At 43.1% G+C, this 27,505-nt stretch overlaps 1 protein-coding gene across 2 annotated transcripts in view; it reads right to left on the bottom strand.

Annotated features, from left to right (window-relative positions):
• CHCHD3 (coiled-coil-helix-coiled-coil-helix domain containing 3) overlaps positions 1 to 27,505 on the bottom strand; it is a 253,008-nt gene that overhangs the window by 75,835 nt on the left and 149,668 nt on the right. For both annotated transcript variants that reach the window (XM_026648607.2, XM_026648608.2), the window contains exon 5: positions 14,240 to 14,323. In XM_026648607.2, the coding sequence (XP_026504392.1) occupies positions 14,240 to 14,323 (84 nt within the window). The remainder of the gene's footprint in view (positions 1 to 14,239; positions 14,324 to 27,505) is intronic.

Below are 27,505 nucleotides of genomic sequence, written 5' to 3'. Positions count from 1 at the left end.
TTAGCAATAAGCAATAGTGGGTTCAGGCACTTTACTGGTTGCTGACATCTCCCCGTACAGTGCACCCTACTGTTTGTTGATATAGAACATTGCCATGGTATTGTCCGTCATGACCGATACACATTGTCCCATTAAGTATGCCTGGAAGGTCTGGCACGCCAGGCGCACCGCTCTCAGCTCTTTGAGACTGAAGAGGTCGAAGCCTGAGTCTGGCTTGCTACACCACGTAGGTACAGGCAGCCATGTCTCTGAGAAGCTTCAGGCAGTTTCTTGCTGTGGTGGTGGAAACTGTCTGAGGCCTCGAATAATATCGGTCAGGGTCTGAAACCTGGCTTGTGGCAGGTATGCCCTGGGTCGAGTCCAATATTGCCCCTATAAATTCTATCCTCTGGATGGGGGACTGTAGCAGTCAGAGACCAACTGAAGTGCAGCACCCGTGTCCTTTTATTGTTTGTGTCCGTTCCCACCACCTACTATTTACAGGTATTTACAGAGACCAACACTCTGGGACACTAACTTCCCAGCCAGCAGGGATCTATAGCCCACACTCCTCCCTTTCCTGTCTCCCTCTGCTTCCTGTCTCTTAGCCAGTTTATAGGGCTGGCTGGCTACCCAGGCCTGCAGGTGGATCCACTCTGGTAATTAGGGCGTGGCTCCCCCAGCCAGCCCAACTAATACCCTTCTTCCTCTGGAACGGGGCTAACAGGGGCCTCGCTTGTTTCTCCTAGCCAGCACCCTGTTACAGGGACAGAGTCGATTTTGCTTCATTTAGAAGGAGACCCAGGTTGGCTCTGATGAATCTGACCTGAGCTTCCACCTGGGGCTTGGAGCGGCCCTTGATCAGCCAGTCGTCAAGGGAAGGAAACACAGCGAAACGTAGCGACGACTGCCGTGCACTTGGTGAAAACACGAGGTGCTGCTGACAGGCTGAACAGGAGGACTGTAAATTGGTAGCAGGTTTTGTTCACCACGAACCTGAGGTACTTCCTGTGGGTCTGGGTGATCGTGATATGAAAGTACGCATCCTTCACGTCGAGGGAGCCATACCAGTCTGCTGGATCCAATGAGGGAATGACGGAGGCCAGAGAGACCAGGCGGAACTTGAGTTTCTTCAAGAACTTGCTGAGTTCTCACAGGTCCAGGATGGGCCTGAGGCCGCCTTTGTCTTTCGGTATTAGGAAATACCGGGAATAAAAGCCCTCGCCCCTGTGCTCCTGAGGAACCTTCTTCACTGCCCCTAAAGATAGGAGCGACTACACCTCCTGGATAAGGAGCTGCTTGTGAGAAGGGTCCCTGAAGAGGGATAGGGAAGGGGGAGTGGAAGGGCAGGAGGGCACAGAATTGGATGGAGTATCGCCTCTCTACCATGCGGAGGACCCATCAGTCCGAGGTGATACTGGACCACGCATGGTAGAAAGGGGATAGTCGGGACGAGAAGGTAAGGCGGGGTGGATCCAGTCTTTGGTGTGGTATACCATCCTCGACCATGCCTTCAAAAGGCCAGTTTGGGCCCTGAAGATAGCTTGGGTTGTCCCGAGCCCCGGCCAGAGGGTTGGCGCGGCCTTCTCCTGCCGTTCCGATTCCTCCTTCTGGATCCGTCTTGGTAGTTCTGCTGACCAAACCGCTGCTGAGACTGCAGATAGACGTGTCTCTGCTGCGTTGAAGGAGCATAGAGGCCCAGGGACTTGATGGTGGCTCTGGAATCTTTAAGGCTGTTTAGCCTTTTGTCCGTCTTCTCTGAGAAGAGACTCTCACCCTCAAAGGGCAGGTCTTGGATGGACTGCTGTACCTCATAGGGGAGGCCGGAAACCTGGAGCCATGAGCCCCTTCTCATGGCCACTCCAGTAGCCATAACTCTGGTTGCCGCATCTGCCCCATCAAGTGCCGCCTGAAGGGACGCTCTGGAGATCAGTCTCCCTTCCTCAACCAAAGCCGAAAATTCAGCACGGGAATCTGAGGGGAGCAACTCCGTAAATTTAGCCACCGCCGAGCAGGCATTGTAGGAGTATCTGCTGATGATGGCCTGCTGGTTGGATATTCGGAGTTGCAGTCCCCCCATGGAGCAGACTTTTAACCCAAAAAGGTCTAATTTTTTGGTGTTCCTATTCTTCGGCGAAGGGCCTTGAAATCCTTGCCTCTCCTGCTGATTAGCGGCGTCCACCACCAGGGAATCAGGCTAAGAGTGGGAATAGAGGGCACAAATTACTGGAGCTCATTGTGCTTAGCTGTAGGTGGCAGTGAAGCTGGGGTCTGCCAAAGGGTCTTGGTCATGTCCGTGATTGTCTTTATCAGTGGTAAAGCGATAAGGTCAGGGCCGGAGGGAGCCAGAATGTCCACCATAGGGTCCGCATCATCCACAACTTCCTCAACCTTAATGACCAGACCGTGGGTGACCTGGTGCAACAGCTGCTGCAACACCCTGGAGTCTTCCAGAGCTGGGGCTACTGACGTGCCTGCTAGGGCCTCATCTGGTGAGGAGGAGATGACCTTTGGGGAGGTGGTTGCTACCTACCGTCCCCATCCAAGGGATCTCTTGACCCTGTGGGAACTACGGTAGGTTGGCCTGGTCCCGGTGCTGTGAAAGGCACGGGTGTCGGTGCCAACGTTGGTCCCCACACTGGTGCCGGCGCCTGGTGCAGCATGTGCACCGGGGTTCCTGTAGGTGATGTAGCAGCCAGCGCCGATGATGGACGCGGTGTCGGTGCCAAGGGTGCTGTAGCCGCAACTGGGGCCGCTGAAGCCTCAAGTGCCGAAGCAGTCGATGTCTGTGCCACAGTTGGTGCCAGTTTTAACGACCGAGGCACTGTCTCCGATGCCAATCGTGGCGAAAAGAACGTTGCGGACGCCACTGATGCTGCAACCAAGTGGGACCCGTGGCTCCGACCCTGGGCTTGGAAAGCCCATGGAATCCAAAAGGGCGACTGTGGTGAATTTTGCCATTGAGGGGCCCACTGCATCAGGCGGGACTGCCTATGGTGCCATGGAGGATCTTCTGCTCCTGCTATAGTCAGAGAGGTATGAGTTCAACTCCAACTCTGACTCCGAGTAGAAGGACCGGGGTGGTGCTGCTCCTCTCAAAGTAGAGCGTCGGGAAGCAGGGTGCAGACTGCACTCCCTGGATGGCGGTGCTGGAGTAGAAGAGTGCCAAAGTGATGGGGATCGGCATGTCATCATTGCTGGCTTTCCCTGTGACTGCCTGGGGCGCCGGGATGGAACCTGCGGTGCCAGGACACACTCCTGTCTCGGCGGCGAGCACAGCGCCATGAGCCTCAATAGGTTCTGCGCCACCTCGAAAGCCTCTGGGGTGGATGGGAGTGGTAGATGCTCTAATGGGTGCAATGAGCGAGATGAACCCATAGTCAACTGCCTCGCTCGGGCAGGAGTCAACGTGGCCCCACTCTGAGTCTCCAAGCCGTGGCCCGACTGAGGTGCCACTGGTGTCTGGTCCCTGGGTCTTGCTGAGGGAGATCGGCCTTTCTCTGACCTCATTTCTCTGAAAATGTCCACGCAGTGTGCACAGGCGGTCAAAAAAGCAAACAGGATGTTGGGAATCATTAAAAAGGGGATAGAGAATAAGACTGAGAATATATTATTGCCCTTATATAAATCAATGGTACGCCCTCATCTCGAATACTGCGTACAGATGTGGTCTCCTCATCTCAAAAAAGATATACTGGCACTAGAAAAGGTTCAGAAAAGGGCAACTAAAATGATTAAGGGTTTGGAACGGGTCCCATATGAGGAGAGATTAAAGAGGCTAGGACTCTTCAGCTTGGAAAAGAGGAGACTAAGGGGGGATATGATAGAGGTATATAAAATCATGAGTGATGTGGAGAAAGTGGATAAGGAAAAGTTATTTACTTATTCCCATAATACAAGAACTAGGGGTCATCAAATGAAATTAATAGGCAGCAGGTTTAAAACAAATAAAAGGAAGTTCTTCTTCACGCAGCGCACAGTCAACTTGTGGAACTCCTTACCTGAGGAGGTTGTGAAGGCTAGGACTATAACAGAGTTTAAAAGAGAACTGGATAAATTCATGGTGGTTAAGTCCATTAATGGCTATTAGCCAGGACGGGTAAGGAATGGTGTCCCTAGCCTCTGTCTGTCAGAGGGTGGAGATGGATGGCAGGAGAGAGATCACTTGATCATTGCCTGTTAGGTTCACTCCCTCTGGGGCACCTGGCATTGGCCACTGTCGGTAGACAGGATACTGGGCTAGATGGACCTTTGGTCTGACCCGGTACGGCCTTTCTTATGTTCTTTCTTCTGCGCCGGCAACTGGGACTGGTGCCGAAGGCTGGAATGTCCCTGAGAGGCTCCATGACAGTGCCAAGCTTCCTTGCCAGTATCTTTCTTCGGTGCTGGATCCTTCAAAGATGGCGCCGGAGCACTTCACACTGAAGACGACATGCGGGGAGCAGGATTCCCGGGGGCCTGGGTCCGCCTGAGGTCGGAGAGCTGCTTCCATAAGGAGAATTTTGAGACACTGCTCCGTCTCCCTAATAGTTCTCGGTCGGAATTCCCGACACAGCTTGCAGAGGTCTTTCTGGTGAGACTCACCCAGGCACCATAAGCAGGAGGTGTGGGGGCTCACCTTTTGGCATGCGCTTCACGCAAATCTGACAATTCTTAAAGCCCGGAATCGCGGCAGGCCCCAGTAACAAATGGGTGGGGGGAACCCCCCATAACTTAAACTTGTAAAGAACTACTAAACTATACTAACTACTGGAAACTAATTATGTACAGCTTATAAAGTACTGCTAATCCACTTGCCGAAGCAAGAGAAGAGCAAGGGAAAGAGCAAGCTACCGTCACTGGTGGTAAGAAGGAACTGAGGGGATGTACGGTCGGGCAGGGCTCTATATTGGACACCATGAAGGTGCAAATCCAGGGGGCATCCAGGCTGACCCTACAGTTGCTGCTAAGGGAAAAATTTTCCGGCTACTGTGCACGTGTACGTGCACACACCTGATTGGAATGGACATGAACAAGCGCTCGAAGAAGAATGAATAGTTTGAAAGCCCAAGCTCACAGGTGGGAATTTGGCAATCTGGATCTAATTTCAGCTTTGCTTCTATTCTCATCTCTGCCACAGAATTGCTGTGTAACCTGGGCCAAGTCACATTATTGCCCTCTGCCTCAATTTCCCCAACTGCAAAATGGGGCGCGACACCAACAACCTCACAGAGATGCTATGAGTTTTAATTCACTGTCTGCACAATATATTAAGATTTTCAAATGGACGTCACACTGTTTTCTTAGTTATACATGAAGGAGTTCTGCAAACAAATACACAGATTTGTTTTTTTCAGACCCTGTCATTGTCTATAGACAGGAGGATAGAGACCCAGTATCTAGGCTGGCATATAGTGATGCTGGAGAAATTTAAGCTTTATAACTAGCCTGCTCTGTGGATGATATTAATTCAATCACATCTCCCCATCCTTACTCCACTAGCAACACTTAGGACTTTGTTTTATACAGCAAATAGCGTACTTGGACACATTTTAAATGAAATTCAAAATGTCAGGCAAATTTTGCTGCACTTTTTCAACCCCTACCCCTTGTCCCTTGCCTGGAACCTGGGAGAGAGGGAGAACAGATTCCATTATGGACAACACTTTGCAGGTCTAATTGCAAATTGTAGGCTAGCCCATGCTAAGGTGGTTGAGTTAATGCCTAGTCTGTCTCCTAGGCTTTAGCTCGACCAGCTTACCAGGCACTAAAATATAATTTGCCTTGTCCTGGCTAGAGTTTTGAAAAGCACTAGTTAGATCAAGACAGCTGATATAACCTAATATCCCATTTTTAAATCTTAGTCAAGATAGGGCCAGATACTATGACAAGAGGCACTATATATACAGCATTAGATAAAAGAGAGTGATAGCTGAATGGCACTCTGACTTGTGAATCAGGACGGAATCAATGGCATGGCATGGAGTTATGGGGCTCTCTGGTGCTGGAGGGGCCACCTTTCAAATGAGATATGTATACAAAGTCTTGACCTCTTGCAATCACTAAAGATCCCAACCTAAGCTGTTGTGTAGGGATCAATGTACTGATTACTTATTATTCACATAGTGTTTGCAAAATGTCAAGTGCTAAGCAGTTTTATTAGTGCTGTTGTGTACAGTTATGGTTAGTGGTGTAGAATATGTTAAAACCAGCCCAGGCACAAAAATCTATTTGCCCATCACTTAGCATTATGACTGACAGTATCAAAAAACTTACTGATATTGTATTTGTTCAGCAAGGAAGTTATTCACCCTGGTCAACCAACAAGTAGATCTTTGCCAGTCAGCCAAGTTACACCCCAGAGGTAAATTAATTAATTCTCAGACTTAATGTTAACAAAGCTCTCAGTTCCTCACATAAAATGTATTACACACAACTGCACGTTATCATCATTTTCCACTCTGATGGATCCAGCCCAAAGTCTCCAAACATTTTATCGATATCATTGTCATTTGATTCTGAAAGCCATGAATGAATGAAGTCCAAACGTGTGCAGAGAAAATGTGTTTGCTGTACTAACTGCAGCTCTTAAACACAGGATGTAAGGAGTTGAATCCTTTCCCGGTTATAAAATTCTTGCTGATACAGTAATGCAATATCTCCACGAAAAGGAACAGGGCGATAGCATATTTATTTTTTAAATTAAGCATGCTTACACTACTCCCAATATATTGTAGAGAACATAAAGGTTTGAATTGATTTACGTTGCTTTGTTATAAAACTTTTTGATTCTCTTATTATCTACACCTTGCAAGCTGCAGCTGAGTTGTTGAGTCTCAGAAAGGGTAAACAAAATACTGGAAAGTCTGAACAAAAGTGAAACCCATATTGTTTGCATCTTAGTACTTATGTTCATTACAAACTCAAAAAAAGGCAAGACTTGGCTCTGAAGCTGAACTGTATATTATCTCCTTTTCAGAGCCCTGGGGCTATCATTGCAAAGCACAGTGGCCCATTCTAAGCCCTGAATAGAGAAAAGGAAGAGATCATTAAATTATAATTTCCCTGCACAATTGGTATGAGCATTTCCTACCAACCGGATTAATTTGAACGCAAGATCCCAGAATAAAGCTGCTCAGCAGAAAGGATGGCAGTTTAATGTCTAGTAAATTTGATTTCTCTGAAAACCCTGACACATCATAATAGTGAAATCCTATTTACTGTAGCAAACAGGATGGATTATACTATTTAATACCTGGTATAGTGTGTGCCATCAGCTCACAGCTTTGTGCTCATCTTACCTTAAGGTTAATACGCCTTGACAGCCTAAACGGTAAATAGAATCCCCAAATTAAGTGCTGACCTGATGATTTGTAAATCCTTCCTCAAAATTTAAGTCACGAAAAAAATAAAATGGATTCAGGTAAGACTATCATTTTTCCAGAACTTATGTCTATATTCTTAGGCTCTGATCTGACAATAAGCTTTGCACAAGAAGACCCTCTGCGCCCATAAGAACTCCACTGAAATCCATAGAGAATTCACTGAAGGATCAGGACCTCAGACTTTAAGCTATTTGAGACAGGGATTTTGTCTCTCTCTGAGATTGTACAGCACCTACCACGATGTAGGGGGCCTCTGAGGGCTGCTATAATATAAACAGTAAATACTAACAACATCTAGCTCTTTTAAAATACATACACGTACTCTGTACACTGCCCAGTGAAGATATTTCTAGGAAATTAGAAGCATAGGAACTTATTGCCTTGATTGAGCCACAGCCTGACCAACATTAGGGCTTATTTCTTACTCATTCATATGAGACCGACAGAAGTTAAATAATTTTGTCATATACTAGCCTATTAAAAACCCCTTCAATCCTACTCCCACAAATAGGGGCATGATTCCCGTAAGGATAGAGCGGAACACTAAATGAGAACTGAATGTAAGTTGTTTCACTTCCTATAAACTGTATTACTTATATAGTACCATAGATCTGCATGGCACTGTAAAGGTGAAGAGAGACAGCTAGCATTTCTCATTGATTTAAAAATACTCTAAAGCAACAGCAACTGTATCAAGGAACGGTGGAGCGCAAGTCGCACTATGAACAAAATCTGTACAATTATTATTATTTTTGTTGGCCTCCAGATAACACAGTGATGAGCACATTAGAAATGCAAAGACAGATGAGATCTTGAGACAATGTAAAGTTAGACCATTGACAGAATGTCCTGATCAGCCATATCAGTCAATGGCAAATACAAGAGGGGGACACAATTCTTGGTGTGTGTTAGAAAAAAAAGGTCGTGGGAGCATGCACAGCTTCACAGACCGAAAGTAGTAAAAGCTCATCTCATCAATTCTTACTCTGCGATTTTAAGGAAAAGTCAACATATCGTATGTGTGAACATTTAGGGTACTACAGAATGCAGAGTGGTTCTATCATGAGATATTGTTCTGTGGGCCTTTTTTTTAAATCTAATTTTCTATTAATTTTTCATTTCACTTACAAGAACCATAAACAGACAATGAGGAACATCTACAACTGCATTACAGCTTCTATTCCAATTACTACAAATAAAGGTACCATTGGATCCTGTTCCCATCAGCATTAAAAAAAAAGTGACCCAAAAATGTTACCTCTGTATCCTACAACTACATATGTACCAATCCGCAGTGATCTGTTCTGATCAGAATGTGTGCAAGGAGCAATGTCCATAAATCTCCTGGGTATATAAGAAGTAGAATAAGCCCCTTTAGAGCTGATGAATGAATTTCTCTCTGAAAGTCTAATGTGGGAACTCTTAAATAATGAGTTTATAGCCTAACCAGATATACTGTATCTGAAGGTTATTCTTTAACTCCTTTGTTAAACTATTCCATTTTGCTTAGCTGCTGTGGAGTATGCAATAACTCTTAGTTTATGTGCCATCTTTGACCTAGAAACACTAGCAGCTGTTGGGGGAAATCACTGTTTTTTGGAAAGCACCAAAGGATTTTTAGCACATAAACCAAATTTATGAACAGCTATTGCCCCTGAGAATAGAATTGTTTATGTTTTAGTACCACAGCTGTCACTGGTGCACAGTTACTTTGTCCTGTATTAATCCCCTGAAAAGGTTGACACATCTTCACTCCAGTCACTGAAATATTTTATAAGTGACAGACTTCATCTGGCAGTGAATATGTATAATAATTTCTCTCCATAAGGAGCACATTGTGCTGACACTAATCTGTTCTGTTGTCATCTCCCTTTATTATCAATGTCTGCATTGTTTTCTCAGCAGCACAGAAGAACACAAATATGAAGCTTCTAATTGAAAAAAAGCTAAGTTATCAAAAAGCCAATTAATCATACAGATGAGCTCTGACACTTAGTGATGCAATAGACACAAATGCCACCTATTAGTAACCAAGGTATTGTTAAAATGTGCTTATTTGATGTAAGAATGATCTTAAAATTTAATTAGCATGCTTCACCACAGATGACAAGACTAATAATACAAGTTTCTTCATATTGACATTTTATTTCTCCAAGTTCCAATCTTTCTCTTCAACTCTTATCTTCTCTCTCTGTTCTACAGCACACGCCATTATTTGTGTGCAGACTTCCACTGAAATCAATGAGAGTTTAGAAATAAACTACACGCTACACTACTCTATTAATTTGCGCATTATAGCTCCCTTTAAGCCCACCTCCTCCATTCTCTACAACATGGAGAATCCAACAGCCTCTTCATTCCTTCTTTGGTTACTTTCAGTTCTATTTCTATCATGGTGCTCAAAAATTATCAGCATTGTTTTGTCTAACAAATGACCCGGAGGTGGGGGGAGACATCCAGGTAAAAAAATATTCCACAACTTGGATGCAGTTCAGATCCTGACCTGAACTTTGCATGTAGCCCTGTTCTTCTTCTTCCAGTCCTGCACACCCCAAAACTTTCCAGAAGATAAACCAGACTTTGGGGATAGAACTCATCTCATTTCAGCACCTATGGAACATCCACTGCATTGGAACCTGCATGCCTCAGACTGGATTTACAAACAAACAAAATAATCACCTAGCCAAAGCAGTGGTTCTTTAATATATCAATACAAAAGGCAGAATGAAGAAATTAGCTTTCTAACATGCCATGAAAAGCACCCAACTCTGACAGATAGAGGCACAGAGAACCCTCAACTGAGAATGTTCTGCTCTCGTCCTGAGAAATTCAATTTCAAGAGGAGAAACCAAGATAGAATCATAGAATATTAGGGTTGGAAGAGACCTCAGGAGGTCATCTATCCAATCCCCTGCTCAAAGCAGGACCAACCCCAACTAAATCATCCCAGCCAAGGCTTTGTCAAGCCAGGCCTTAAAAACCTCTAAGGATGGAGATTCCACCACCTCCTTAGGTAATCCATTCCAGTGCTTCACCCCTCCTAGTGAAATAGTGTTTCCAAATATCCAACCTAGACCTCCCCCACTGCAACTTGAGACCATTGCTTCTTGTTCTGTCATTTGCCACCACCGAGAACAGCCTAGCTCCATCCTCTTTGGAACCTCCCTTCAGGTAATTGAAGGCTGCTATCAAATCCTCCTAACTCGTCTCTTCTGCAGACAAAATAACCCCAGTTCCCTCAGCAGAGAGAAGATGCAGCAGAGATCCTGCGTTCCTTGACACATGGGAAGGAGTGGTCCATTAAAAATCTTCAGCATTGCACATAAAGCTGGCACTAAAATCAGTACGGTTTGTTATCTCAGTTATACATGCAACAGTACACATTCAACATAGGTACGCTAGATCTCAAATCCACTAAGCTAGTCTACTCTGGCCCCTTCTCTCAAGTCTCCTCTGCCACTTTAGCTCTGTATCTGCTCTGAATAAACAAAAAGGCACTGAAGGATAAAATGCATTTTACTCTATGTATATGATGTAACTAAAAATATGACTAACTGTTTATTGAATATCCTTTGTCATGCTTCCTGGAAACCCCCAACTATTACGCAGAGCCTTAAGAGATATCCTCCTATCAACAAGCCCAAACCAAACTGACAAAAAAGCCTCCATAGTATTCCCCCGTAAGGTCAAACTAATGCTTGGCCGAAAAAGTAAGCCTTGCACCATGCACCACAAACTATAAGATTCAAGTTTTGGAAGAGCACCAGAAAGAATGAGTTCAAGAGCTGAGGAGTCTCAACTGAGAATGCACTGAGACTCCATGTCTTGATGGTTCAGCTAATGTGTCATCTTAATGGCAATTTAAAATAAACTGGTATCTGGCCATTTCAAAATACATTTCATTGCCAAAATAATAATAACTTCATCTGTCTTGTTTGCAAAAAAGTAGCTCAACCCATAAAAACACTACATCCCATCTATCCTCTAACTAAAACGCTCACTGTAGCCAATTATATACACTGACAATTTGTGCAACATGCTGTCCTCTCTAATCCATTACAAAGTTTTTAGTCCCGTATGACACAGCTGTATATGTGAATAAATATCAATTACAGTAATATCTTAACCATATTAAGATTTATCAAAACCAAGAAATCTCAAGGTATCCAAAGTTACGGCCGGCATGTTATTCCTAGATTATAAGGCCAGAAGGAATCACTGTAATTGCGTCTGACCTCTTGTATAATACAGGCCCTAGGATTTACCCAAAATAATTCCTGTTTGGCCTAGAATATCTTTTAGAAAAAGAGCCAATCTGGATTCAAAAAATGCCAAAACCCCAAGTAGTTTCAATGGTTAATTATACTCACTGTTTAAAAATTTGCATCTTATTTCCAGTTTGAATTTCTCCTGCTTCAACTTTCAGCAATTCATTTTGTTATACCCTGTGTTTGCTACACTGAAGAGCCCATTATCAAATCATGTCAAACCAATCTGATAGCTTTCTTTGATAGGATAACGAGTCTTGTGGATAAGGGAGAAGCTGTGGATGTGGTATACCTAGACTTTAGTAAGGCATTTGATACGGTCTCGCATGATATTCTTATCGATAAACTAGGCAAATACAATTTAGATGGGGCTACTATAAGGTGGGTGCATAACTGGCTGGATAACCGTACTCAGAGAGTTGTTATTAATGGTTCCCAATCCTGCTGGAAAGGCATAACGAGTGGGGTTCCACAGGGGTCTGTTTTGGGACCGGCTCTGTTCAATATCTTCATTAACGACTTAGATATTGGCATAGAAAGTACGCTTATTAAGTTTGCGGATGATACCAAACTGGGAGGGATTGCAACTGCTTTGGAGGACAGGGTCATAATTCAAAATGATCTGGACAAATTGGAGAAATGGTCTGAGTTAAACAGGATGAAGTTTAACAAAGACAAATGCAAAGTGCTCCACTTAGGAAGAAAAAATCAGTTTCACACATACAGAATGGGAAGAGACTGTCTAGGAAGGAGTACGGCAGAAAGGGATCTAGGGGTTATAGTGGACCACAAGCTAAATATGAGTCAACAGTGTGATGCTGTTGCAAAAAAAGCAAACATGATTCTGGGATGTATTAACAGGTGTCTTGTGAGCAAGGCACGAGAAGTCATTCTTCCGCTCTACTCTTCTCTGGTTAGGCCTCAGCTGGAGTATTGTGTCCAGTTCTGGGCACCGCATTTCAAGAAAGATGTGGAGAAATTGGAAAGGGTCCAGAGAAGAGCAACAAGAATGATTAAAGGTCTTGAGAACATGACCTATGAAGGAAGGCTGAAAGAATTGGGTTTGTTTAGTTTGGAAAAGAGACGACTGAGAGGGGACATGATAGCAGTTTTCAGGTATCTAAAAGGGTGTCATAAGGAGGAGGGAGAAAACTTGTTCACCTTAGCCTCTAAGGATAGAGCAAGCAGCAATGGGCTTAAACTGCAGCAAGGGAGGTCTAGGTTGGACATTAGGAAAAAGTTCCTAACTGTCAGGGTGGTTAAACAGTGGAATAAATTGCCTAGGGAGGTTGTGGAATCTCCATCTCTGGAGATATTTAAGAGTAGGTTAGATAAATGTCTGTCAGGGATGGTCTAGACAGTATTTGGTCCTGCCATGCGGGCAGGGGACTGGACTCGATGACCTCTCGAGGTCCCTTCCAGTCCTAGAATCTATGAATCTATGAAATATTTATTCCCTATATACATACCTATAGACTGTAACCTAGTCATCCCTTAACCTTCCTTGAGTCTATCACTATATAAGGCATGTTTTTCAATCCTTTAGTCATTCTCATGGCTCTTATCTGAATCCTCTCCAATTTATCAATATGTTTCTTGAATTGTGGACACCAGAACTGGACACAATATTCCAGCAGTGGTCACACTGTGCAGAATATAGAGGTAACACCACCTCTTCCACTCTTATTCGATACTCCTGTTTATGCATCCAAGGATCGCACGAGCCTTTTGGCCACAGTGTCACACTAGAAGCTCATGCTCAGCTGATTATCCAGAGGGCCTTTAATTCATGTAGCTTCTTGGATGAAAAAGGCAAAGCTATGCAAGTTGAAAGTTGTCCCAAATGTTGGGACATGCCTCAAAGGATGCCAAAAAGGTGAGAAGCGTGATTTGTTACACATGTCATTATGTAAGATGCAAATATGAATAGCAATACATCTTTTTGAAATATTTACTTCATTAAAAAGAACACATTTCATAACACTTCCACTATCATTAAGCTATCTGGATTGTTCCAGCTGTTTGCAGTGTAGTTTCAAATTCTTTTGAGGTAAAATTTGCTAGTGCCTTCTGAACATGTCAAATTACAATAAAGATTAATCTTTCCCTACATATCTTGGTGGTTTGGCTAGGAGCAATGATCTCTGCCTAACCAAAGATGTGATTGTGCTTTTATTTTTTTATTTTATTTATTTTGGGTGGGGAGGAAGAAGGGAAGGGGAAGATAATTAAGTTTGAAAATTGTCATTTCACTCATAATCTTGAGAATGTTGGGCAATGTCCAATGAAATAAAACCAGTTCACCTGCACTGGCTCTTCATCCTGTGTGCTGGAAAAGTAACCTCTTGTGAAGATAAAAATAGTTTAGGGTAAATATTGTGAGAGATGAAAACTCATCTTAATGACAATATTAGTCATCAAGGAATCAAAAAATGATTCTCAAAATAACCTCTATCTTCAGTCTTCACTTTTCCTTCTCAAGCAGAAAGAGACAAAAACCAATTTATACCATCATTTTAATTCTGGCTTATGAAATCCTTCCTGTTGATATTTAAGCTTAAACAGAAACCACGAAGTTGGTAACGGAAATTAACAAAACTCTTAATTAAACAAGAAAAATGGACTCACCCTCTCTTCCAGTCGAGCCAGCTGCTCTTTGTAGTATGCATCATGCTTCTTTAGTTCTCTGTCTTTCTCTTCCAGCTGCTTGGACTAAAAAAAGAAATGTAAAGATAAAACTGGATCAAGAAAAAGCAGCGCTTGCAGAGCAAAAAGTCTAGTATAAATTGTATCAGTAAGTCGTATACAGCAATTGAAGACTCCAGCCTAATAGTTTTTGCCAAAACAGTATACAGTATTAATAAGAAGATGATTGCTGCATTGAAAATGTAAATATAATTGTCTATTGTATTATTAGTATTATTTGCTCAACAGCTGTGTCACAGTTTGTCCAACTGGAAATGTCACAATGACAGCACCAAGCATACCACCACTCTGAAATTAACTCTTTACTGGAAGGTTAACTTCATGGCCAACTATTGCATTTAAGAAAACTTCCTAATAATTCCAGACAAAAGCCATGTGTAGTCAGAATGTTAGCATATTAAAAGTCCAAAAATAAAATGGAAATTTTGGTGTGTACATGGCCACAGACCCCACACCAACACACACATTTGCATGTGATTTAAAACATGTCTTTAAATTATCAGCTCTGCATTGGGCCCTGATCCAATATAGCACTTAAGCATGTGCTTAACTTTAAGCTCTTTAGTAGTCCCATTGACTTCAATGAGACCGCTCAGATGCTTAAATGCTTCATTGGATCAGACCTTAAAGCACTGTGTACCTATTGCTCCATTAAAACATTACCATTAAAAACAACTAAAGATCAAGGCCCTAAAGTTGAAACACCCTCAAAATACATTCATAGGAAAACTTCCAATGATTCACAAACAAAACTAGACTTTGAATGAAAACTTGTGTTTAAAGAAGTAAGAAATATTGCCATTAAAGAATCGTGTTTTGTACAATTCCCACCCCCACTACGCACACACTTTCTAATAGATTAGGCATAGAACTGAACAACATATAATGACTTATAACATTGATAGATAAAATGAATTGTTAGCTATATTTTAATGATTTGTAACTATGGGTAGTGAATGAGTACAGATAAGGTAATGCTTGGGCCAAGGCCTGGTTGGCATAAGTGTGGTTCTTTTATGTAGAATTGATGGTTTGTTTAAAATCACGTTATTGCTGACAGAACAAAAGGTAACATGTTGTGCTGGAAGATGTAAGTGAGAGATACGCAAACATGTAATGAAAAAATAAACCCTTTTTCTGGAAAAACCCTGGGTAGGGGGCAGAGGTGACATAAAATGAAATGACCCAGAAACTGCAAAAATAAGCAGAAACCAAACATTGAGTAACTGAAGCTTACACATCCATAATGTGTCGGTTACCTAAAACACAAAGCATTGATGTGCTAAAAGGCTATTGGATAAAGATGAAATAATCTGTAATGTAGACAGTATAAAAGACAAGTATCAAAGGGGTAGCCGTGTTAGTCTGGATCTATAAAAGCAGCAAAGAATCCTTTGCAGCAAAGCAGCAAAGAATTCTTCGGATCCAAAGAAGTGGGTATTCACCTACGAAAGCTCATGCTCCTATACGTCTGTTAGTCTATAAGGTGCCACAGGACTCTTTGCTGCATGTATAAAAGATGTAAGTGAACATGGTCCCAAACTGAAGAAGCATCGGACCAGAAATGGAAGAACAGGACTGAAGGACCAGACCAAGGGATCAGAGAAGGCGATGTTTATCACAGAAAGCGGAAGAACTTCCTGGTGCCACAGAATGTGGCCCATTTACCAATTCGGCTGTGTCTGTTATTTGTCTTGCATAAATGTAAATGACAATAATTCTGTCTGAAATAGTATACAGAAAGGAGAAATTTGTCTAAATGGGTGTGGACTTGTGACTCAGTTTCCGTACTTTTACCCTGCCAGTCCCTTCTTCACCTCTCTGGAAACTACCACCATTGCTGGAGTGGCAGCTGCTGAATAATTTTTCAAAGCTTTTACCGTTGTGTGAGCTGCTTCCTTGTTTACTTTCAGCTAATGGACGTCTGTCCTTTTAATATTATGACTTGAGTGCTCACGAAAGGTACTGGATTTTCAGCACTGGTGAGCGAGGTGGTATTTTATTGCTTTTTGCTTATAGTAGGATATGTAGAATCAATGTGACTCACTAAGGACAGTTTTAAAATATTTATACACTGTGCACACAAATATCACATATAAGAACTCCTTTAGAGGGGAATGTTTGTCAAGGGATTGCTAACAGGATGTAGAACATTTCACCTCTAGGATATTGGTAAAAATTCATCCCAGGCTGATGATAATCAAATAGTCATTGCCCACTGAGGGCCATTCAGTGGCCTACCTAAAATGAGTTATTGATCTCTACTGAGTGCCTTTCAGTCAAGCACCAACATCACAGAACCCACCACAACTAACACCCATGATGGTAGCATCAGCTGGAATGCCAAGGAGACTGGAAATTGAGTGACCTCACTCCTCGAGGCAGCATCTTTAAATCGCATTGGCAGAGCCGCGCTAGGAAACTTACAAACTCCGCTCTCTATACTGTACTTTTTTTTGTGGACACAGGACTTATTCTGCTCGTCAAGCCCAGGGAATTCCTTTGGCATTCAGCATGTACCATGTTTTTAGGCAAATAGTCTTTCAATGTATAAAATATGCACTCTGCATCCCTCATTTTGTTCCCTGTTTTACTACTTACCTTTATTTCTATCTCCTGAAGCATGTAAAGTTAAAAACAAATAAAGTCATGAATTCAGTACATGAATGGAGGACATAAAGAATACAAAGAGACCAATGTGTGGGTAATGTCAGAAATCCAAGACACATGAGAAAGCTATAGGAAAAATCATATTAATCACATTTATGCAGCCTCGCAAAAATCTGCTCACCCAGGACGACTAGTTTTATTTTCCAATACAATCATCATAGTAAAGGGCAAGCTATTACATTTGTGCCTGAGCTGGTAAATTTTTATGACAATTTTGTAGGGCTGCATGTATGGTCTAAGAATCACTTAAATTGGAAACACTTACATGTCATTACGCTATTATGGTGTGAAGGAATCCATTGTATTACTAAAATACAATGTTCATTACATCTGAAAAATGCTTCCTATTCCAAGCAATAGAAGATTCTGAAAATGCCAGAATCATCAAAAAATAAAATATTTGTTTTTTTTTTTAAATCAAGAGCCTATCAAGATCACCAAAATACATTTACATTTCAATGTACAGTGTGCGAATAACATCACACAAGAACCTTTCCATGAGGGGGCAATTAAGAAATTACAGTATCAGCATAACAGGCACTGGCTACAAAAAACTTTAGCAGTTCCTCTCGCTATAAAAATCATTTCACCTCTCAGATTCCTAATGCATTATCATCTTAGCTGTCCTGTGCAACTTCATTCCATGTGTGACAATACCTACCATGATCCCTGAAATACTTGCAAACTAACGATCAAAAAGAATACCCAAGTACAGTTAAGTAGCTGAGTAATAAAGAAAATGTAATGAAATTCCATTATGACTATTCCAAATGCTCACAGTAATTTAATATGCTTTAGGTCTTAGAATTCAATACTATAAATACATCACCTGAACCTACTGATGAGACAAAGTCACCAAATGAAACGGTCTTTGAAAAGTCAACAGAGTGTAAAAAATGTCAAAAATGTCATAATGCAATTCACCTTCCACATTTCCAAAGATTCACAACTTTAGGAAGTTTAAGAGTAAAACACAAAAAGGTCAAATATGAATAGTAATGACTGTGGAGACCACAAAGCACCTAATCACAAACTCATTCTCCTCAACTAGTTCGACAGATCAATTAAAATCAATTCCCTGTACTTCACTGAAAGAAACCAATAGTAGCAAATGAAGAGACTCTTCCCTGGAGTGAAAACAGGAAGTGGTAGAATGAGAAATATACAGAAGGCCATCAAACTTGAAGAAGCAGACTTAAACCCCACCTGTTCCATACTAAAAACAGACCAAGCTTTGGGACGTGGTTAAAACTTGATAACACCCAAGGACTTGTCTATACAAACACTTAGTTTTCAGCAAACAAGGGGGCAAATCGACCTTGCACTAGCCTGCCATGCACGAAATGTCTATGCGTACCCTGCTACCACAGACTAAAAGTTCCCAAGTGTGCTCTGATCTACCCCATTTTGAAACGGGAGAAGATCAAAGCACACTAGGGAACTAGTAGTGCACGGCAGTAGAATCCATACCGACATTTAATGCATGGCAGGCTTTTGTGCAGTAGATTGACACCCCAGCTTTCTGTGAACTAAGTGTTTGTATAGACAAGTCCTAATACAGTTAACATGGTTATGTCCTGGCTGTGCACAAAACTGAGCAATGTTATAACTGTTCCTAATTTGTGCAACAGCTTTGAACTTTGCCAGGCTGCAACATGGTTTCATATCATGTAGAACACAAGAGCAAAGAATGTTTTATTCATGTTGGGAGACTACCATTTTGTGGCCTAGTTCCCCTTTCTCAACTTGGCAGTCTCTAAAGTGTTCAGAGAAGTTATGAACCTATCCATAAAAATATATATCATGCTAGCTATAACCATGGTAAGCACCATTTTACTTTCCAGCCATGCTATTGTCAGCATGGTTTTCCCATCCAATAATTCACATGGACACGGACAGCGCTAGCCAAAACAATGGTATAGACAGACCTTTAAATAGTTTATATGATAATTTAACATGATTTGTAATTGTGTTAGAAACGGACCACTTATTACAAAAGTGTAGGATTGTGAGTGTTTGAAGATAGACTTTTATCAGTATTTGAAACTATCTATGAAGAAAGGATTGTAGATAAGGTAAAGGTAGATCAAGATAAAGAGTCAAAAGTTCTGTCAACAATGGCCAGGAAATGGCTATATTAAAACAGGGTTTTTGCTCAAATCTGAAAAAAATGGTAACTTTCAACACTATTTTGAAAATTTGCTTTGAAAAGGAAAAGGTGTATTTGGAAGTAATGTGCTTCATCCATAAGGAACTCTGGTCAAGGAGTTCTGCTTTTTGCATCTGCCTGCTGTGAACCAGCCTGTGGGATCAGTTAAGATACGGAGAGTATGCAGCACTATCCTACTACACAAGTCAATGGCAGAAATTAAAGAAATTGGAGATTTAATAGATCACAGAAACTATGAAATACATAAAAATCAAGGAATCATGACATTCACATTTATAAAGCAACCTTGGATGCAACTACTTGTAGAACTAAAATTCTTCTTTTCTTTGGTAGGCTTGGAACCTACTAACTTGTACAGAGAATGTAAGTTTTTAGTTAGGAATTTCACATGCATGTTATAACTACAATAGCTTTCCCCTTTGTACTGAGATCTCAGCACTGCAGCCCACTACCTTAGTGCCTGTAATCTATGCTAACTGTAGTAAAACGTCATTACACTGGTCATTCTGGATGCAATTAGTTTTACGACAGTCCCAGTCAAGCTGCTAAAGAACATAATCAGGCATCCATATCATATCATATATCAGAGAAACCGTATGTGCTGCTACTAAAGCAGAAATCACTTTCGTTTGCTTGAAATCTGCCAACTTACCAGGACTCAAAAAACAGAAATGACCGGATATCATTAAAATATATATATTAGGAATGTTTTTATCTGGCTGCTAGTTGAATTTAAAAATTTGAGTACATTAAAATTTTTCTAACCCGTACTTGAACCTGTGGCTCTGACATCTACACTGCAGCACACAGCCCCAACTCAAATCAACCATATCCCAGACTCCCTAGCGCCCTCCTGAAATGTGACCCTTCGATCGCAGTGCACTGTGGGCAAACTTCACTGTCCAACCTGCACATTATAGGAAGTTTGAACAGCCCGCTGTCATTAGATGTTCGGCTGCGTGTGTGTGTTCTTTGTGCGTGCCGCACTGGCTTTGGCCAGACAGCCCGTACGGCAGGCTCCGATTAAACTGCTCAGTATTATCCCTTTGACGTAGTTAGATGCCACTCTCGGACGTGGCTAACCACCATCCCATTACCTTGTACCTAATGATTTGATTAAAACATTTTTATTCATTATGCTGCCATCCTGACCTTATTTTTAGGATGGGTCAGTGTGTTTTTTGTTATCTTTGGGGAATGTGCTGGTACTGAGGTGTTTTGGTACCACCTTTTTTGAACTTGTATATATATTTTTATGCCTAGCACTACACCTCTACCCCGACATAACGCTGTCCTCGGGAGCCAAAAAAATCTTACAGTGTTATAGGTGAAACCGCGTTATATCGAACTTGCTTTGATCCGCAGGAGCGCGCAGCCCCGCCCTCCCCCTCAGAGCGCTGCTTTACTGCGTTCTATCTGAATTCGTGTTATATCGGGTCGCGTTATTTCGGGGTAGAGGTGTACTTAGGAATGTGTTTCTGCAATATTAGCCCTGTTTTTGCCAAATTTTGTGAGCCTCTTGCTCACAACTTAACTTTGCTTTATATTAGCAAGTTTGACCATTACTTTAGTTTAGGCCTCAGGCCTCATACCAGGCCTCTGATAAAAGGGCTTATGTCTTAGGCTCTCTTCCTACCACACCCACTAACACATCCTGCTGAGCAGTCTTTTTCGTCTGTGCACTACCAGCTGTCAGAGCTGACAACATGGAGGCAGCGCCTTTTGGAGAACTTCTCTTACCTGCGCTTTCATTCCTGCATCAGGAAATGGGCAGAGCTTCCGTCAGACACTGGTGGGCATTTGGTGGCATCTTCTGACCCACCAAAGGCACCTGACAGAGCTTATGATGGAGCAGAGAGAGGAGGAAGAGGATGGTGATGAACTGGCTGATGTTGCTCATGATACTCGGTACAACCGCTGATGCCCCCTGTGTAGACCAGCACTTCTGGAATGGGGCCACAAGCACAGACTGGAAGGACCTACAGACCTGGGATGAGGCAGCAATGGGTCCAGAACTTTTGCATGACAAACGTTACATTTCTGGAGCTTTGTGAGCAGCTTGCCCTGACCCACCAGCATAAAGACCCATACATAAAAACAGCTATCAGGGTGCAAAAGCAAGTTGCTATAGCCATCTGGAAGCTGGCTACCCCAGACTGCTATTGGTCTGTTGCCAATCACTTTTGTGTTGGAAAGCTGACTGTGAGTAAAGTGGTGGCAGAGGTTTCTGAGGCAATCAGGCATGTGGTTTACCCCAAGATGGCAGGCATAAAAGATATTACTGAAGTAATTGCTAACTTTGAGAGAATGGGGTTTCCAGGTTGCACTGGGGCTACTGATGGGGCTCATGTGTGCCAATTTTGCCTTCCTTCAGGAGCACATGATTACATAAACCACAAATGGTACTTACTGTTACGCAGGCCCTCGTGGATCATAGAGAGCAATGTATTAATGTCAAAATGGGTTGCACTGGGAAAGTTCATGATGACAGGGTTTTTCACTGATCAGGAGTCTATATTCATGGACAGGCTGGGACACTATTCCCACCAAATGACATTGTCATAAATGGAGTTGCTGTCCTCACCGTTATTCTGGGGGACCCCACATACCACTTTTTGCCTTGGCTTGTAAAACCATCCCCTAATTTCAGAAGCCCTAGCAAAAGATGGTTTAATTACACTCAGCAGGTGTAAAATGTTGTTTAATGTGCTTTTGACAGCTTGAAATCCTGTTGGAGATGTTGTGGTTTGCTGTGCTCGTCACAACCTTTGAGAAGCCAGAGACGAGCCATTTCCCCCTGAAGGGACCTATAACAGTGTGGGGCCACTGAATTGGTACCCTCAGCTAGAAAGTGCAGTTACCACAGCTGGATGTACCTGGGCAACAGAAGGCAGAGATGCTTTGTGCTCCCACATTATGGACTTTCCCGGCCCAATGGAGGAGGGGAAGTAGTACCTTTATGAATGTGCTTGTAGGAGTGGGGCTCATTGATTGTGGGAGGTTCAGTTCTTGGGAAGGGATTGGGGGGGTTGATTGCCAAGCAATGCACTTATGAATGACATAATCACTTATGAAATGGGAGGGGGTGATTCGCAGTATGGACTGATGTAAGGAAGTGATGGAAGTATGGATTGATGTAGATAACTGTATTGAGGAATAGTGTTTGCATACTAATTCCTAATTGTCCCTGATCACGTATTTACCTTTATTACTTTAAATACACATTGTATGATGTGATACAGTGATAGCAATAAACTTTATAGATGAAATAAAAATCTTTATTTATAAACACATATTAGAAAAGTGCAGCATTCACCCATTACCAGGCAGGCCAGAACCAAAACACCAGTAACAACAGAAACTTTAAGGAAATAAAAGACAATAAAAACAAAGTGCATGAACAAGTGCCAACAGTGAAATCAAGTATCATACAGAAACCCCTACTGTTGCACGTCTCCTGGTCCCCCATTCTCCTTTCCCTGTTTGCCGTACACTTGGGAAAGGAGGAGCAGAGTGACAGCATCCACAGAGGACGGGGTCAATATGGAGGATTGCCTGCAGCAAAGTTGCCCGGGCTGCTGCTTATGGTGCCCATCTGCATGGCAGGGCCGCCCAGAGAGGGGGGCAAGTGGGGCAATTTGCCCCAGGCCCCGCAGGGGCCCCCACGAGATATAGTATTCTATAGTATTGCAACTTTTTTTTATGGAAGGGGCCCCCGAAATTACTTTGCCCCAGGCCCCCGGAATCCTCTGGGCGGCCCTGCTGCATGGGCCACCCAGCCATGGAGTTTTCCAAGCTATTTCTGGAATGCATCCCTGGGTACCACGCAGGGGACTCAGGCTGTGGTGTGGGTGATGCAGCAGGAGCCAGTACGCTGTCACCCATTAGTGATATCAGCCACAGCTGCTCAAACAGTTCTTTCTGATGAGCTCTGTCCTCCTTCCTTAGCCTCTGTTCTGTTCCAGGAATTGCAAAGCATGTGCCTGCTCCCACACTGAAACCCTGTCCTCAAGCTGTACAGCCAGTTTCCTTGCCCATCTCCATGCCTTTCCTCTAGCCATAAGTCCCTCTGTCTTTGATACTAGACTTGTTTGTTGGCCCTGTCCAGAACTCCAACAGAAATGCTTCCTCTTGGAATGGTTCATGAGGTTACATGGGCCCAGGTTTCTACTGCAGCATGGGCGAACTGTGGAGGTACCAAAGCCAGTAGAGGTTGAGGGACCTGGAACAGGACAAGACTGTGTCAAATAACTCAGTGCAAGAGCACAGAAAAGATCTTTGTGGAATTTCAAGGACATAAAATATTACTGTTCCAAACTAAACTTCAGTATATTGTGAAAGGGATGCTTTAGAGCACAGAAGGTCCCTGGACATAGTTTGGTTAATTGCAGCAAAAGAAGTGAAAAGATAATGGTAAATTAAAAATTCAAAGTTCTTTTTTGTTTTCTAAAAATTGCCGATCTGCTTGCCGGGGGGGGGGGGGGGGGGGGGGGGGGGGGAAGGTGTCATCAGTAGCTATGTTACAAAATCTTTTTCTATCATTTCAGGCCTTCCACATTTTGGAGGACATAACAGTTCTTGTGGTGCCCAATGGCAAAGGGACATATGATTTCAAACTAACTGCTGGTGGGAAACCTGCAGCGTATGCAACTGAAGTATCCAAACGTATAGTGACTGCATAGCACGTCTATGAGTGTAGTGGGCTGGTCAGCTAATGAGGTGGCCCTGAAAAATACACCCTTTCCCAAAACGTGACTACCTATCAGGAGTTCCTGCTTCAGGAAAAGTTTGTAGGTATGAACATCCAGGATTGGGTCAGAATTCATGAGGGAATCAACAGGATGATGCGTTCACTTCCACATGGCTTAGCTTGTTATGACTGAATGCAAACATACAACATCACAGCCATCCTCCTTCCCTACAATCTCCCTGACACACTTCTGGACAAATTTGGGACAAAGTGCTTTTGTTACAGCACCACTCCCGCTCACATACATACACACAGTTCACTGTTTCCAGGCAGCTCATTACACTGTTGAGTGGTCACAAAGCAGCGTACTTACAGGCACAGCAACGTAAGGATATTATTTTTAAGAAACAGGAACGCACTAGCAAAAATCTGTGCCTTTGCCTTGCATGTGAATTTTACTGCATTTTAATGTTTGCATTTCCCAGTCTCCATTTTGAACTCCACGTGGGGGTGGGAGGGAAGCCAAGCAGCTGATGGTATACAATCCGCCACTAGTGGATACACGCTGCTAGCCGGGGCTTCTAATAACTTTTGCATTTGCCATTCTATGAACCATCTCTCCCATTCCTATTTTAATAAACATTAAAATGAAGCCAGAAATTTACGAGGCTCAGGGTACGTCTATACTTACCTCCGGGTCCGGCGGTAAGCAATCGATCTTCTGGGATCGATTTATCGCGTCTTGTCTAGACGCGATAAATCGATCCCGGAAGTGCTCGCCGTCGACGCCGGTACTCCTGCTCCACGAGAGGAGTACGCGGAGTCGACGGGGGAGCCTGCCTGCCGCGTCTGGACCCGCAGTAAGTTCGAACTAAGGTACTTCGACTTCAGCTACGTTATTAACGTAGCTGAAGTTGCGTATCTTAGTTCGAAGTGGGGGGTTAGTGTGGACCAGGCCTCAGGGTGGCTTCTGTTCCCTCTGTGTCTGCTCCAGGCTCTGCAATGGGCTGTTCCTTGAAGGTGGGCATCAAACAGCTCCTCTGAGTACAGCCCCAGGATATGCTGCTGCTGCTCCTGCTGCAAAGCCTCCTATGGGACCGGTTACAGAAAAATAATGACTCTGCTGTCTTCAGTCAGCACCTGCTGCTGGCTCCCGTCACTGCTCATGCTGGATTCTGGGACCAGCAGAGCGCCATCCCGGCTGACCAGGTCATCATGCACCACCGTTGGCTCTCTGGTTGGCACAGTGCCCTGCACCTGGTCAAAATCCTCATAAAACGGGCATGATGTTGGCAAGTTGCCTGAAGTGCGGTTCTGGTTCCTGGTTTTCCTGTACTCAGTCTTGACCACTTAATTCGCTCCCTGCACTGGTCACCAGTCCGGTAAATTTGCAACGCGGCCAGCTTCTTTGCTATTTGCTGGCATGCATGGTCATTCCTGGTACTCTTAATAAGTTCACTGTTTTGCTGGCCTCGCACAAGAGATTTGCCAGATTTTGACTTTGCTCCTGTGACCATAAAGTAGCACGGTCTGCAAAAAGACTTCTTTGGTTCAGTCTCCACAGCAAACACAGAAGGCTCTTTGATGATATGTTTGCAGCTCGGTTTTCTGAAGACAACGGAAGAGTTAAATGCTGACTCACCAAGCTGTTCCACTACACCAAGGATTGTTGCTTTCATTTCCCCGGAGTTGACTGGAGATTCTTGAGATAGAGAGGACAAAGGAAGGTGTCCCATGCGTTGCGGGATACGGTTGGCGGACTCCCAGGACCCAAGTCGGCGGGGGTGAGGGAACTACATCTATATTACAAGGCAATAGGGCTTGAACCCTGGGTCCTGGCTTCACTCAGGCTTGGATCCTCCACCCCCACAGGGTCCTCAGACCCTAGGTGTGAGCCTGGTCTAAGAGATGTGCGTAGATAGAAGGGTGGTTTGGGCTCAGCCCTGTGCCTGAATCCTGGCTTGATTACACTGCAGCGTAATCATTCCCTGAGAGTACACAATGACATTAATATCCAATCCTGGTACTCTTAGTCTATCAGTGGTAGTATAAAAACAATGCACCTCTATGGGAATAAGCAGTCTAGATACAAACATTTCGTTTCCTGAACTGTGAAGGAAACTGGTAGTTTTGCCAGCCCTGTAAATAATTCAGTTAAAAAGTATCCACCAAGTGGCCAATGCTATTTGCATTTATGGAATAATGCAAAGCAAGCAAAACTTAAAGTAAAAAATGAAAAAAAAAAAAAACCACAGCAACATTTACAAAGCAAACTGCATAAGCATGCCATGGTAGGAGAATTCACTGCTCAAATATAAACTTGCAAAGTAATATTATATTTATGGGGCTGCAGAACATGATCTCAGTGAATATCAATTAGCCGTAACAAAATAATTAACAGTAGCCATGTATTCAATTAGCTGAATGTTGCACTTTAGTTGTAAATGAGAAATTATACAAGGTTCATTGCTTCTTTACAAAGTAGCTCTAATAAACAAAGTGTTCACCTAGGTGCTGTTTAGAAAATAGCTTCAGAAGGTCACCTTCGAAAAGTAGCCTACACTCTCCCCTATTAAAAACCTAAATTGTGCTAAATGTTACCAGTCATGGGAATCACCAGTGGTCAGACCAAGTTCAAATGTTAAGCTAGGTTTCATTTTCAAAAGCAGCAGCTGGATTCACATGGTCTGGATTTGAATGCTAACAGCCAAGGAAGACGGATATCTGCAAAAAAACCACCCCACAATACATCATCTCCTTCATGCAACATCAGGCGATAGAAGTACAAGCGTTTCAGCGGAAGAAAGAAAAATATTTTTTATGTATACAGAAACTCGCAAGAGACAATTGCGCTCTTTCCAAGCTCCATACAATACAATACAAACCACCACTGAAAATGCAGCCATCTCTAGGATACAGAATGGCAGCCACGCAAACAGCCAAAGTAAACAACAAAAGAGGGAACAAATTCATAATCCTTAGTTAGTTAACTGACTACTTGTGTGCAGTGTTTGAGCTGTATATTGTCTATCATTTTGCTATCCGTTGCAGTAGAAAAAACATGATCATTTAGTTTAATTTAGCAGGATATGTTTAAAAGCAGATTTCAAAATAAACTCTGGAAATACTGGAAAATCCCCAGTTCACCACTGCCCATTGGCTCTGAACTCCAAATTCATTAACAGCTACAGAGTTTTCAGAAGAAAACTTGTTTGAGATCTCCATAGTTAGCCTTCTGCTGGAGAAGAATAGACTGCTTCAAAATAAGAGGTTTGAATCTACTATGCACCATTATCAGTTTAAAAGAATTCCAATACTTCATCTACTGCTTTCTAAGGGTTTGTCTACACTGGCAAGTTTCTGTGGAGTAAAGCAGCTTTTTACGCTCAACCTGCAGACGTGTACACACTGCCAAGCCACTTTGTGCGCAGAAAGTCCTCAGTTGCAGCGCTGCAAAAAAACCACCTGGACAAGAGTCGTAAGGCTATTCATGCACAGGCTCCAGCGCTCTATTGCCAGTGTAGACACTTGATTACTTTCTGTGATGTAATTGGCCTCCGGAGCTGTCCCATAATGCCTCAAGTGACCACTCTGCTCATTGTTTTGAACTCGGCTGCCCTGCACCCCTCTCCTTTCAAAGCACCGTTTCTGACAGCCA

The sequence above is a fragment of the Terrapene carolina genome, unplaced genomic scaffold (genome assembly GCF_002925995.2).
Source record: "Terrapene carolina triunguis isolate 2854851 unplaced genomic scaffold, T_m_triunguis-2.0 Scaffold68, whole genome shotgun sequence".
NCBI classification, from domain to species: Eukaryota; Metazoa; Chordata; order Testudines; family Emydidae; genus Terrapene; species Terrapene triunguis.
This window is presented reverse-complemented; position numbering and strand designations above follow the sequence as displayed.